Source organism: Melanerpes formicivorus, unplaced genomic scaffold, assembly GCF_026170545.1.
Source record: "Melanerpes formicivorus ecotype bairdi unplaced genomic scaffold, bMelFor1.0.p_v2 SCAF_1, whole genome shotgun sequence".
Taxonomy (NCBI): domain Eukaryota; kingdom Metazoa; phylum Chordata; class Aves; order Piciformes; family Picidae; genus Melanerpes; species Melanerpes formicivorus.
In genome coordinates, this window is record NW_027142353.1 from 56692861 (window position 1) to 56706926 (window position 14066).

General features: G+C 44.1%; 1 protein-coding gene across 3 annotated transcripts; it reads left to right on the forward strand.

The window, feature by feature from the left end:
- The first annotated feature begins 3359 nt into the window (after positions 1-3359).
- Positions 3360-13835, forward strand: LOC137444009 (gap junction beta-6 protein). 3 transcript variants are annotated; one of them, XM_068144313.1, is made up of 3 exons: positions 3360-3538; positions 4092-4210; positions 12015-13835. In XM_068144313.1, the coding sequence occupies exon 3, from the start codon at positions 12037-12039 to the stop codon at positions 12826-12828; it is 792 nt and encodes a 263-aa protein (XP_068000414.1). In that variant the 5' UTR covers positions 3360-3538; positions 4092-4210; positions 12015-12036; the 3' UTR covers positions 12829-13835. The 3 variants fall into 3 exon arrangements, with proteins under 3 accessions (XP_068000414.1, XP_068000404.1, XP_068000424.1); XM_068144303.1 differs by having other exon boundaries at positions 4092-4166; XM_068144323.1 differs by having other exon boundaries at positions 3360-3534; positions 4092-4166.
- The last annotated feature ends 231 nt before the right edge of the window (positions 13836-14066 follow it).

Consider the following 14066-nt stretch of genomic DNA (forward strand, 5'->3'; position numbering starts at 1 on the left):
TGGGGAGGGTTTTTTTGGTTCTGTCCTATTCCACCTTCTGTCTTCACAAGGAGGGACCATCACTGACACCTCCAAAGTTACCTTAGCAGGAAAGCACTCAGTATGTTTCTCTTGGGATATTTAATATCAGTTAACTGAAAATAACAAAAGGGAAGGTCTCATTGAGGTCAAATGTAAAGGGAGACAGCCAACTGTTCCATTATTCAAGGAAAGTGGAATCCTAATTGTTCTGCAAGAGTGCCTGTAAGGCCCTTGGAAGTGAGGAAAAGTACTGCTTGTAACACTAACACAAATGCTTGAGGAGCTGTAATGGTTAATAAACAGTGATATTACATGGGCAACCTTTCTGATACTACACATCACCATTAAAGTAATTATATTGAAAAGGAAGTGACTCTTTGGGTGTCATTTCTGGCTAGCTGAGGTCCTGGGATTTGCCAGGAGTGTGTAAATCAGGGCAAACACAATCCCTGCAGGAAACTTGGCCAGTAAATTAAACTGAAAATAAAAGCTGAAGAAGAGCAGCTTCCTGAGCAGCATACAACAAGGATGAGGCTGGACTTAATATACAATATCAGTGATCACATGCATACCTGTTGTCCCCTAACAAATGTGTCACAGGAGAACACTCTTTGAAACACACCTGCACGAGAGCTTTACAGTCAGAGACTGGATTTAACTTTCTTCCCTTCCCCCAATCCCCCCTGGCTTAATAGCCAGAAAGGTGCCAAGACTCTAATTAGAAATATGAAGGTTTGGAAGGGAACCAGAAATTTTCAGGAAGAAAACCTCCTGCTTCCAGTCTTCATCACAATGTTTGAGCAGCAGTCTGCCACAGAAGAATGTAAAAGAAACTTCCTGGTGGTTTGTTGGGTTGGTGTTTTTTTCCTTTCTTCTTCTTTTTCTTTTTCATCCCTTCTGAATAATAAGATCGAGAAGCTGAATTTGTTTTGAACAGGTCTTCAGTCTAATGAAATACATGAAAATGAGGTTAAAATTTCAGTCAAAAGTTCTAGTCATCTCAGACTCTGGTTTGATCAGACTGGTCAAAAGGAAAACTTCATCTACAGAAGTATTTTTAAAAGGGTGCTCAAGATTTAAGTGCTCTTACAGGATAATAAGTCTTGCCTGTGATTATGACCTTAGAGATGATGATATGTAACACCAAAGAGACTGGCCTTATCCTAGTTAGGCTTTATAGCTAAAGCTACTCTTAGTCCTCAATATTATGTTGTGACAACTATATTTACTTGCAAAAAAATGTATTTACTAAGATATTTCTTTTGTACCTGCACTATGTGAGGCACCTAGTGGCATAACATTTCTGAAGCCTGTAACTTTAATTCTCCTCTTTTTTTTCTATGTCATTACTAGATGGTTTCTGTGTTTACCTGATCCTTTCTTCTCCCTTTTTATTTAAAAACTATGTCAACAAACAAAGTCTATTCCTGCACATTCTAGTGCACAGTCGCAGTTATTACATGAGGAGGGGCTGTCATCATTCAAATGTAATCAATTGAGACATGTTTATTTCAGAGGTTTATCAAACAGTACGTCTTCTATGCTGGCTAAATAATACACAAAACATTCCTCATCTCTAAAGGAATAAATACAGTTTAGCTCTGATCACTATGTAGTCAGTCAGCAAACATATTTCAATTTTTTACCCATAGTTAAAAAGAAAACCTTGTGATTAAAACTAGGAAACTCTTTTTCTATTCCTCACGTTTCTAGCACTTAACACACATCTAATTCTTTGTACCTAGTACCCCTTGCTTCATCAGCTGGTCGTGAGTTCCCTACTCTAGTGGTGAGGTCTGCGGTGACGGGTTGGACTCGATGATCTTTGAGGTCCCTTCCAACCTTAGGAATACTGAATGACTACTGAACCAGAGCATGCTGATGCTACCTGGTCAGAGAAGTAGCACTCTCAGGTACTCATTGCTTGACTAGCTCAGTATACCTGAGCTAGCACCATGTACCTTGGGCCTGATCCTACAGTTGCTGCAGTGAACTGACTCCAGCTGCAACAAGTGCTAGGTCCCTCATAGATGGGGTGTAACTATTTCATGGTCTGAGATAAGAGCTGACCCTGCTTCGATCAGATCAGCAGGTTGGGTTAGAGACCTCCTGAGATTCCTGCCAACATGAATTTTCCCATGTTCCTAACATGTAGGTTGCATGAATCTAAGTGCAATGGTAAGAAGGGGGGTGGGGTGGAAAAAGATGTGCACCACAGAGACAGAGGCTAATGTTTAAACCAAGTATCAATCTTTCAAATACAAGATTGAGTTGTTTGTGCTAGAAATGTCTACCTTTTCTTCTTGAGCATGAGATTAATCAAGCCCCTGACTGTTGCAAAAGATTTTTCCTGTGATTATTTTTATTCAAAGAACTGGAGATAAAGGACAGAAGAATTTAGCCGTCAACCATTTATAGTTTGAACACTTATACCCTAAAAAAGCACAGACACATGTATTTTTCACCCAAAGCCTGAGCCAATGGACTGCTGTAGCTGTGCTGTACGTTTTCTTAGGAAATTTAGTTACGAGGATTAGAAACCATTTATTTGATGTGCATGTGCGCAAGACGGAGAAAGCAGTTCTGGGCAGGGATTTTTGAACCCAAAGTAAATTGTTTCCCCAGCAACTGTATTCCTTAGAAACAGAAAACTTTCCAAAACAGGTCTTTGCACTGACAAATATCTGCGGCTCCGTGAAAGCCGGCGAGTTTGCAGGGCACTGCTTTAGCATTTCAATCGCACTTGAAAACAAACCTCAAAAAGCCAGAAACTACTGGCTCTTCCTTCTGTGTCTGGCCAGTAATTCTTCAATGATTTCCAGGACAAAAGGCCGTGTTTTTTTTTCTGTCCCAAGGCCTTTCTGACTTGACAAGATGGAAATATGACCCTATTACCTTTAATAAAAAAAAGAGGGGAAAAAAAATAATTTCCTCTGGACACACACGCACAAACAAACAAACAACAAAATTCCAGCACACACGCAAAACCAAGCGACCCAAACCAGCCATGTATCTGCTGTTATCTTTATTTCCTTCCCTCTTGCTCTCCCCCACGGCATCCTCAAGCCAGTCCCCAGGCGGCGGGAAGCGCTCGCGACGCGGCCACCTCCCGCCGCCCCCGGGAAGAACACAATCCCTCCTGCCCGCTCTTCTGTGCTTAGTTCAGTCGTTCCGCCCGTTATTTGGGCGTTTTCCCCCTCACGTTCAAAGCCGTGTTCCCCACACAACCCCCCTCCCAGGGGCACAGCAGCGTGGATGGCCACCTAACCCCGCCCCGGGCTCCCCACCGCCTCCGCGGGCGGCCGGCCGGAGGAGCCGGGCGGAGGCGGGCGAGGGGCGGGTTAAAAGCGGCGGCAGGTGAACAGGGAAGGACCTTAAAGCTCTGGGGTGGTGAGGCTGGGGCTGGCCGCTCTTCAGGCATCGCTAGGCTCCCATTAAGCCCTCGCTGCCCGCCCGGGGTGCCCGAGAGCTCCCGGGGGCGCACCTCCTCCAGAGGTTGCGGACACTACTGAGGCAGGTGAGGGGTGCGATAGGAGAGGGCGAGCCTGCGACGGGCTGGGATGGGATCGAGCCGGGCCGGGCTGGGCTGGCGGTAGGGGAGGCCGTTCCCGCGCGCTTGCCCGCGAGCCGAGGGCCGGGTGGCGGCGGAAGGGGCGATGTGGGGCTGGCCGGGGGCGATGTGGGGCTGGCCGGGCCCGCCGTCCCTGCCTGCCGCTGCCGCCGCACTTGTTGAGCCCTAACGCGGGCCCGGGGCCCTCTGCCCCGGCGCCGGGAGCTCTGGCGGCACTGCCCGCCGCTGGGAGGGAGTGGGGGCCACCCTCCAAGCGGGCCGGGGCCGGGGCCGGCGGCGGTGCCGGTGGAGGGGTGGCTGTGTGCGCTGCTCCCTGTGCCTGATGGGATTTACCCCAGCTCGGCCTGGGAGCTCCAGGTTTCGTTTCCTGAGCTTCAGCGTGAGGGGGAGTGCTTGAACCCCCCGCGACCGGTTTTCATTGCGAATGCTCTCGCCGCTGTTAATCGTACGTTTAACACCTAACAGCGTCGCTTCTTAAAAATCGGTATTCTCTCAACAGCTCCTTGTAACCACGTTATGTGAAGTGCCCAACCAGCTAAACGCAGCAAGCAAGGAAAGGCTTCCGCAATTACAGGTAATTTGCGACACGCCTACAGATGTTAAGAGAACTGCACGAAGGTAAACAGCTTGCATCAGTAAAACTGACATGTCCTGTGAGCATCTGATCGCACACTGGAAACATTCCGCAGAATTACGGAGGGAATAGAAAATTAGAGCTCTGAGTCAGAAGTAAATGTATTTCAGAGTATCAGGGCTGGAATAAGATTGCATAGGAATGAGTACATGAGCCCATAAGTAAAACGTTGAGGGATGCGTTGGAGTAAGGGCAGGAGTACTTGCTTAGCTGGCAGCAGGGTGCTGGGCATGGATATTTTTCCCCTTCACTGGGCACTAATGGATGGAGTGTTACTTTTAGATTCTCTAGTGTTGAAGATTTTGTCCTTTCTCTTTTTCCTTTGTCTTTTCTTCTTTTTTATTTTTTCCCCAGCAGAACAACTAATTTTTGTCAGGCTGGATGTGAGGAGGAGGCTCTTCACCATGAGAGTGGTGAAGCACTGGAATGGGTTGTCCAGGGAGGTGGTTGAGGCCCCGTCCCTGGAGGTGTTTAAGCCCAGGCTGGCTGAGGCTCTGGCCAGCCTGATCTAGTGTGGGGTGTCCCTGCCCATGGCAGGGGGTTTGGAACTAGATGATCCTTGTGGTCCCTTCCAACCCTGACTGATTCTATGATACTACTATGATTACTCTTCACTGTGTAGCCTGGAAATGCACAAAGAACAGGCAAGGGGTTGCAAGAAGGAAGTAACCTTTTGTCTTAAGGATGCTCTTTTAAACCCAGTGTTTGTTCACTGATGAGATTTTACTGGCTGTGGTCTGTAAAATGCTGTGAGAGTTTGGGCTTAGATTCTATTTGGGATTACCAAAATGTACATATGTGCACTGTATTGAGAGCAGAATAAAATGGACTTTTTGTCCTTGACTTTTTAAAAGAAGCTATATCTGGATTTTAGTATCTCTTGCTCTCCACTGTTCAGGCTGGAAACCCTGCTTGCAAGATACCTGGAAGAGCCCCACGAGAAAGGTAGCAGGCAGGAAGATGTGCATGTGGTTGTGTCAGATTTGGCTTAGAGGACATGGCAGTGATGGGCCTAGCTTCAGCCTCAAAGAAGAGGGCACCTCCTTGTGTCAGCTAGATGTTGCAGTGTGTGGCCAGGAGGTCAAGGGAGGTGATTCTGGTGAGACCCTACCTGAAGTACTGTGTCCAGCTTGAGTCCTCTGCACAGGAAGGACATGGATCTGCTCAAGCAGGTCCAGAGGAAGGCCACAAAAATGATGAAGAGGGATGGAATATCTCTCCTATGAGGACCGGTCTGAGTGTGTTGGGGTTGTGCAGCCTGGAGAAGAGAAGGCTCCAGGGAGACCTTATAGCAGACTTACACTACTTAAAGAGAGCTTATAGGGAAGCTGGGGACAGTCTCTTTAGCAAGGCCTGTTGTGACAGGACAAGGGCTAATGGGTTTAAACTAAAAGAGGGGAGACTTATGCTAGATACAAGGAAGAATTTTTTTTACAGTGAGGGTGGGTAGTGAAGCACTGGAACAGGTTGCCTGGAGGGGTCAGATTGAACAGGTCACTGAGCAACCTTACCTAGTCAAAGATGTTTTGGACTGCTTGATTCTTAAAGGTCTCTTTGAACCCCAAACTTTCTATGATGTTGCAGGTGGGATCTTCAATGTGCTTGCAGAGCTATGGGGTTGTACCTACACTGCATGTGTCAGGATTTCTGAGGATTTTAGTCCTTGAAATGGTCTCAGAACTGGTAGAAAGAGCTTAACATTTGAACAATTACAAGCCATGAATTAAAGTATTTCTGTGGAGGAATTAATTCTGTCGTGACAGTTTTTGAAGCTTGGGCCTTGCACTGTGTTGCTGTTCTGCATCCTTTCAAGTATAATTCAAGTTACTTGGGCAATCTCATTTCATTTGTGCAAAATGTAATCAAAAAGTAATTGTACAGTGAAAAAGCTATAGCAGACTATCTCAGCAGCTGTGGAAAAGCTTCATTGTCAGGTATAAGTACAAGTTCTTAACAGCAGTCGTTGCATAAACTCAGTTGGTACCTGTGGGTAAAGAGGGTGCTTAACAAGTTACTCCTTTCTGGTTTTCATGTAAACAGTTCCAATGAAATCAGTGTTTCCAGAAACTGCACCAAACAGGAGTGTGGGTGGAATCTTAGCTTTTTTTCTTTTGACCTTTTTCCTTGTTCTGTTCCTCACTGCTTTTAATTGTTATTTAATGATGACTGATGAATTATCTGATAGGGGAGCTGTGCCTGGCTAAAAACTAGTTTGTGTAAGGAAAAACTTGGAAGTGGTGATATGTGAGGAGAGAGAATGCACTGTCAAAACAGGAGGAATGTGGAAAAAGAGAAACACCTCTCTGGTTACTTGATAAAAGAAAGTTGAAAACTGGTTCTATTCCTTATCTCATAGAAATGTTTCTTCCTGTAATAGATACTTATTTCTGTAAGGGCAAAGTTGCTCCTGTATCATTTCGTGAAAGAAATGGTAACAAAATACACGCTGGAGGAAAAGCTACACTGCAGAATAAAATTGTTGTGTTGATAAATTTAATTACCATAGCCAAAAGGGCCTTCCAGTATCTGAAGGGGGCCTACAGGAAGGCTGGGGAAGGACTTGTCAGGATCTCAGGCAGTGATAGGACGAGGGGGAATGGAATGAAGCTGGAAGTGGGGAGATTCAGGCTAGATGTGAGGAGGAGGTTCTTCACCATGAGAGTGGTGAGACCCTGGAATGGGTTGTCCAGGGAGGCGGTCGAGGCCCTGTCCCTGGACGTGTTTAAGAGCAGGCTGGATGAGGCTCTGGCCAGCCTGATCTAGTGTGGGGTGTCCCTGCCCATGGCAGGGGGTTTGGAACTAGATGATCCTTGTGGTCCCTTCCAACCCTGAATGAAACTATGAAACAAGTTCTGCCTGTGTGGAAGGCACAGTGACTTCTTACCAGTTTTGTAGAAAACGTTATATTGAAGTGGGCAGATTTGCAGAGGGGATGCAGACTTTGCATAAGTCTGGGGAGAGGGAAATAGGAATTAAGTAACAGGCTAAAAAAACCCACCCAAACCCAGAAAAATGTCATAACTAAAAAGTTGCTGTTACCATGTCTGGGAGCAGGACACAGTGTGTGGGAAAAAGACTTTATTTAAAAGCATGGGCAATATGACATTTGCATCAGTGAAGACAGAGTCCCTAGGAATTGGACTGACTGTGAATAAGAAGTTTAAAACCTCTTTTGAAAGCAAAGTTTATGGGGGGAATGGCTGACAGCAGGACTTGTGCTGTCTTGTTGCTCCTTCAAGTGTGGCTAGCATTTCTCATTTCCTGCTTTCCAAAAGTGGAGTGAATTTTGTGCCGAGATGTTCTGAAGGATGGTGAACTTCTGTTGTGTATTTCCAAACATGCCTGAAAAAACAAACTTGGGTAGGGGCATGAATATGGGACAGTCATGAGGGGGTCATGATGGGTAGAAGTGAACCCTTAATGCTGTGTATATTTAGCTGGCATACTTTTTTGACATTTAACTGTGTGGTGTATTGGGTCCTGATCTGTTCTGTTAAAGGCTGCATCTGGATTAACATTGGATTTAATTAGAGCAAAGAATACCTCCTCTTTTCATAAACTGGAGTGGAAGTACAGTGCCTGCAGTGTTTGGACCTGCAACTGTCAGAGGTTTCCCGTTTCTGATGAGTCTTTGCCTGCTCTTGTGTCAAATCAGATATACTGTAATCCTTCTGTCATGGCTCTGCTGTTCTCCAGTTTCCACTCTGGTCTGGAGACAGTTGTTCAGGAAGAAAAAGTTTGATAAGTACTAGAGAACTGCATGGGGTTTGTGGTTGTTAGACTACTCTTTTGATCTTTATTCAACTTTTTAGGAAAGGAGTTGTTAGTATTTCAGAGTGTTCCAGCTGCATGTTCCTTGAAGTTTGTAATATATAGCTTTAAAATTAAAATAGCTGGAAGCTGCCTGTGATAGTGAAGTTAAAAGGTATTTGCTTGCCAAAGTCTGAGTTCAAAGCTTCATCTTCTTTAAGTTTCAACTTTACATTAAAGCTATAGCAATGTAGGGAGGTGTATTCCTTTTCAGGTAGCAGGAACATCCTGGATGATAGAAATCAAACTCTGTACTTTCACCTTTGAGCTGTTACTTATCTGTCTTGGTCCACTGATAACAAAGTATGACTCTGAAGCCTGTAGTTGTATTGAAGAGCCCTGTGAGATGGTGAGATTCTTATCCCCAGTTTCATGTCTGAGAAACTGAGGCATGGGGAAGGCTGGCAATTATGTTGGAAGTTTGAGAGAGTTAGCAATTGCTGTAGCCTGCCTGCCAGCCTTTCTTAGTGAAATAAAAGGACCTTGTCTTTGGAAGACTTAAATTTGTATTTATGAGAAGTTTCTTTGGTTTGGTCCTGGTGGTGCCGCTGCTCTTCTTGCAGTACAGTACTCAGCAACAGGAATCTCTGCATAAGCAAAACAGCAGACACTTAATTGCTAAGCTATAAACTAGACCCTAGGTTAGCTGGTATGCTGGTACACAACTGCTGAAATCCAGATCTGTGTGTTCCTCAAATTGCGTATGAAACAGCATATGTAGCTGTAAGACACCGCACAGAACGGTAGGGGATGGAAAGGGCCTCGGGAGATTGACTCAAACCCTCTGCCAAGGCAGGTTCCCCTAGGGCAAGTTGCACAGGAACACATCCAGGCATGTTTTGAATGTCTCCAGGGTAGATACTCCACCACCTCTCTATGCAGCCTGTTCTTGCGCTCGATGCTGGTGCTCCCAGCATAACTGCTTGTATCAAGACCTGAAGGGAAGGTTGTATAAGCAGGGCCTTTGAATGCATGCTGGACCTCACCATACAGCTGTAGTGGTAATGATCTTGGGCCTGATGCAGGTTAGAGGTTCTAAATCTTTTCTGTGGCAAAGATTCTGCACTAGACCTGCTGTTCTCAGGCAGCAGAATTATCTTTGCCCCCAACTTGGGGGCTGGAGAGGGACACTGGGACCAGTGCTTTCTTGCATAGATTATCTTGGTTAACACATTCCCACATGCCATAAAGTGTCTTTAAGCTTGGCAGATAGTTGATCTCATTATCGGTATTGGGAGGCACTGCTGAAAGCGGTGGAGTGCCACACCAGACTGGTAACTTCTGCTACACCATACATTCTCATAGGAGTGGAGGTGTTGTGCATACCCTCTAACGTTTCTGTTTAGTGGAATAAGTAAGTAGCTATAGCAGGAAGGGTATAATCTTACTTTTAGTTTATGCATAAGTTAGCATTCTGTGGTCCTCTTCTTGAATGGAACTCCTAGATGTTCTCGTAGCATAAGCAGTATTATAATACTTGCTAATGACTACTTTTTCTTGACAATATCTTAGAGCAGCAGGCAGTGTAGTGTGTATGTGAAAGTAATGTATCTTCTGTTGGCTTTACCTTTGCTGTATTATTCGAGTTGTGGTTTGCCGAAGCCATGGATTTAACCATTGACTAACGATTTCTCAGTGTAACAGTCTGTAACAGTGACCAAAGTGTCTGTTAGCAAGCTGTACTTGTAAATACAGGAGCTCAGTGATAATTGCCATCAGTGTTGGGAATTGCAGGGATTTTTCACTGTGTGTATGCGCTGCTCTGTCATTGTGGCTTAACATAGGCTTATAGGAGCTGGTTTTAAAGCAGAATGCGGTTTAGTTGTGGCAACCCAGAGCTCCAAACTGGAAGCTGGAGAACTGCAGAAATAGTTAAGTTGTAGTTCTTCTCTTGCTGCTCTCTGGCCTACTGATGCAAAAAAAGAAACCCAAACCAGCAAAAACTCCAAACCCCAAATTCAAAACACCTGCCTTAGTGTTTCTCTGTGTGATTCCATAGACTAGTTCCCTCATAACTTTTCAGTGGAGCATGGTGATCTTCGGTTGGTTTTAACTCTTGCTGTAACAGCCATATACTTCTGTGTTCCTTTGATTGTTGAAATAGAATGTGACATTCAGTGGGTAGCAGAACAGATCTGTGCTGAGGCTTGGAAGGGTTTGTTTTCATGTCCAGGTGCAGTAAGATTACCACCCATTAAAGGGAAGTAGCCTTCCTGCTTGCTTTTTTTTTGTAATCAAGACAGTTAAGACCTTGTTACTAGCAAGTAAAATATTAAAAGCAAGTATCTTGAAGAAAGGTAACCTGTGATCATAAGTTGACATCCTAGCTTTTGAATAAATTAGGAGTAAATCAGTACAGACAGTCCAAACAATGTTTAGCCAGAGTGATGAGCACTAATGGCTTACTAGTGTGAAGGGCCCTACTCAGTTAATTGAAATTCTGCTTGGGTCACTGTGCCTGTTTACTGGAGAGAGGTGGACACTTCAGCAGTCTCTGAATTGGCTTCATTGGATCCTCTAAATTGCATTGAGAGCTGTTTAAAGCCAGCTAGTAGGAAACACTGGGGCCAGTGTATTTGGATTGGAATTTAGGCTGCCTGAGTATGGCCCTACAATCTTAATGGTGCTACCCTGCAGGAACAAGACTTCACTGATATCTGTCAGTCATCATATCACTCTGCAGTGTCACAGAAGTCATGTGACTTTCCACCAGCATGCAAACAAGCCTGAAAGGCCAAGGGGGTACTGCAAGAAGGGGCAAAGGTTGGTTACTATCTCAGCTAGTTTTCGGTTTTCTAGCCTCGCCGTGAAAATGTGATTCTGTTTAGTGATGCCATGTGCCAAAGAAAGTCAAGGCCAAAGAAAGGTGGATGCTGAGATGCAAACAAATTAAAGCTGAGAAATAAAAACCTTCATGAAGCATTTCACAGCAGTGAGATCTTGTGAGTGCTTTTAGAGGGTCCTGGCTGATGAGCACAGGAAATGCTGGTTTCTAGTGTTTAGAGTGGCCTGCAAACCAACTTTCTGTAAATCCATTTAAAGTGGATAGGGAAAAATGGGCTGAAGTGCCCCTAAATGCTCTCTGTGGACGGTAGTTGTTTGTGGAAACTGAGCAAACACAGATGATTGTGGTGTGCTGTGTGGGAGACAAAGATGAAATCTTTTACTTCATTACAGTCAATAGCACTTTGAAACTCACCTACTGGAAACTATATTCTTCTGTTGAAAAGTCTCTGAACTACTGCTGCCTTGTCTGGGCTCTTCAGATGTTGACTTCAGTCTCACAGCTTCTGAAATCTCTCCACTGTTGTAGGAGTAATGCAGTCTGTGGTATTAGGGGGGTGGGGAAGGGAGGGAGAAATCACCTGACAGACATTGATACTGAAGGAGTCTTTGTTTAGTTACCCTAGGTGCTTTTTGCAGTTAGTGGAGAGAAATGCAGTTCTGGAATGAATCTTTAAGCACTAATTTTAAACATCCAATTCAAGATGAGATGGATAATGACCAAGACTTCACCTTCATTGCTTCAAGCTATTGTGGAATTTGCTTCAACTAATAATACAGAGCCCTACAGTCACTTTTTAATCTATGAATGCAGGTTTTTCAGGAGCAAAGCATCAGCAGCAGTTCCTCGAGGTCTGTGTTTATTGCTGGAATGTACTCCTGAAAACATTGTTTACATTCTGAAGCTAAGGACAGGCCAGCTTGGCTTAATAGGAGTTCTAGCTGGGGCTAATAGCTGTTTTCAGTTGGCAAATGCACCTAGAAGTTCAATGAATGTGATACCATGTGTGTAATCAATTAAATATCACTTGTTGCTATGTGATTGGATTATTATTTAGGACTCTGCATCAACAAAATGTTGGCAGAGCCAGTGGAAGGGCAGCAATTATAGGATATTGTCTTTGTTTTATACCACGTGTTTGATGAGGTGTTTGCTGTCTTGATTAACTGTAGTTTTGTTTATTTGTCTTCTAGGTTAGCCAGTTAAAAGGAGACAATGGATTGGGGAGCTCTGCATACCATTTTAGGAGGTGTGAATAAACACTCCACCAGCATCGGCAAGATCTGGCTCACAGTCCTGTTCATCTTCCGTATCATGATCCTTGTTGTGGCTGCAGAGAGAGTCTGGGGAGATGAACAAGATGACTTTGTCTGCAACACTCTGCAACCTGGTTGTAAGAATGTTTGCTATGATCACTTTTTCCCCATCTCTCACATCAGACTCTGGGCCCTGCAGCTGATCTTTGTTTCCACACCTGCGTTGCTGGTGGCCATGCATGTAGCTTACAGGAGGCACGAGAAGAAGAGGCAGTTCAGAAAAGGAGACCAGAAATGCGAGTACAAGGACATTGAAGAAATCAGAAAACAGAGGTTTCACATTGAGGGCTCCTTGTGGTGGACATACACAAGCAGCATCTTCTTCAGACTGGTCTTTGAGGCGGTCTTCATGTACGCGTTTTATTTCATGTACGATGGGTTCCGAATGCCTCGCTTAATGAAGTGTAATGCTTGGCCCTGCCCCAACACAGTAGACTGCTTTGTTTCTCGACCTACTGAAAAGACAGTGTTTACTATTTTCATGATTGCTGTGTCCAGCATTTGCATTCTTTTAAATGTGGCTGAGTTATGTTACTTACTGACAAAATTTTTCCTCAGAAGATCCAAAAAAGCTGCAAATCAAAAACAGCACCCCAACCATGAGAACAAGGAAGAAACAAAACAAAATGAAATGAATGAGTTAATATCTGATAGCTGCCAGAACACAGTTATAGGATTTTCAAGTAGTTAAGATGGTGTCAGTGCTGGAGTTCACTCTTTTTGGAGTGAAGGTTCTTCAAATGAAGGCTGCAAGTGAAATTTGATACATGAAATAATTTCAAGTCGGGTGACAACTTTGATGCATAGTGTCAGATGTCAATTGTGCATGCCTGAAAAAAGCCAGGGCAGCCTAAACATCAAAACTCTGTGAGGATTAAATAGGAAGGTTTATCTTCCTATGAGCACCCTCACAAGCTGACTGTGACTAGTGGGAAACCCATTCATACCTTCATGCAGACACAGCTCCTGAAAACTACATGCAACAGCAATAAGAACAAATTTCTAAGCTAGATATTCTAGTTGTATACCAGATGTTTTGTAGTAGTGATAGTTTTTACTTGTGAACTGACAATTAAAATATTTTTCTAAAGTCTTAAGATTCCATGTTACTTATGGTGTTATATAGTACACAACTGACTGTTTTCTGTTTTCCTTAACCAGCTGGATGCAGATGAATCCTCTACTCCCATATTCATAAGGAGGAAACAGTGATAGGCTGCAGCTTCACAGCTTTGCAAGTACTGCTTGAGACAGTTGCATAGATGCTGCTGGCTGTAGGGAAAGCTGTGTGAAAGGCCCCCACATGACATGTGTGGGTAATAGAGGTAGCTAGTTTCTGAGTGCAAAGTCATGCCTAAAACCTGCATGACAGTGTAGTTACAGCCTAAGTAGACTTGCTTTAAACACCTAGCAGACCTGGTAAGCTTACCAATCTTTTAACTGCATACTACAAGTTTTATAGCAACATACATAACTTCATGTGGATGTTCATCTCTTAATGTATTAGCTGTATTTGTTTCTTTATGCTATATCACATCATGGAACTTACCTGCTTTTGATTTGTTTGCTGCTTCTTTTTTTAATGGTAGACTGATGGTGCTGTTAGGAAAGTAGGGGCTCTTTGGTTTGAAGGACATGGAAAAGTATCACTGGAAACAGAGCAAGTCTTCTGAATAAAAGGCAAACACTTTAACCTTTCTCAATGAAGTGAGAGTCTGTATGTGAATGGTAGTGAGATCTTAAACAGGAGAAGTGCATATGAAAAACTGTTTTCAAGCAGAAACTTCTTATCTGAAGTGGATATAGCCCATACACACCCCTCATTCCCAGCCAGAGCACTGATGCTCTGATTCTATTGTTCATACTCTAAATGGAGGTACACACACACAGCTGTTGAGTGTGGGAGTATGTGCTTGTGGGAGGGGTATG

Coding starts and splice junctions, on each gene's coding strand:
- LOC137444009 (XM_068144313.1), top strand. CDS start 12,037: ATGGATTGGGGAGCTCTGCATACCATTTTAGGAGGTGTGAATAAACAC.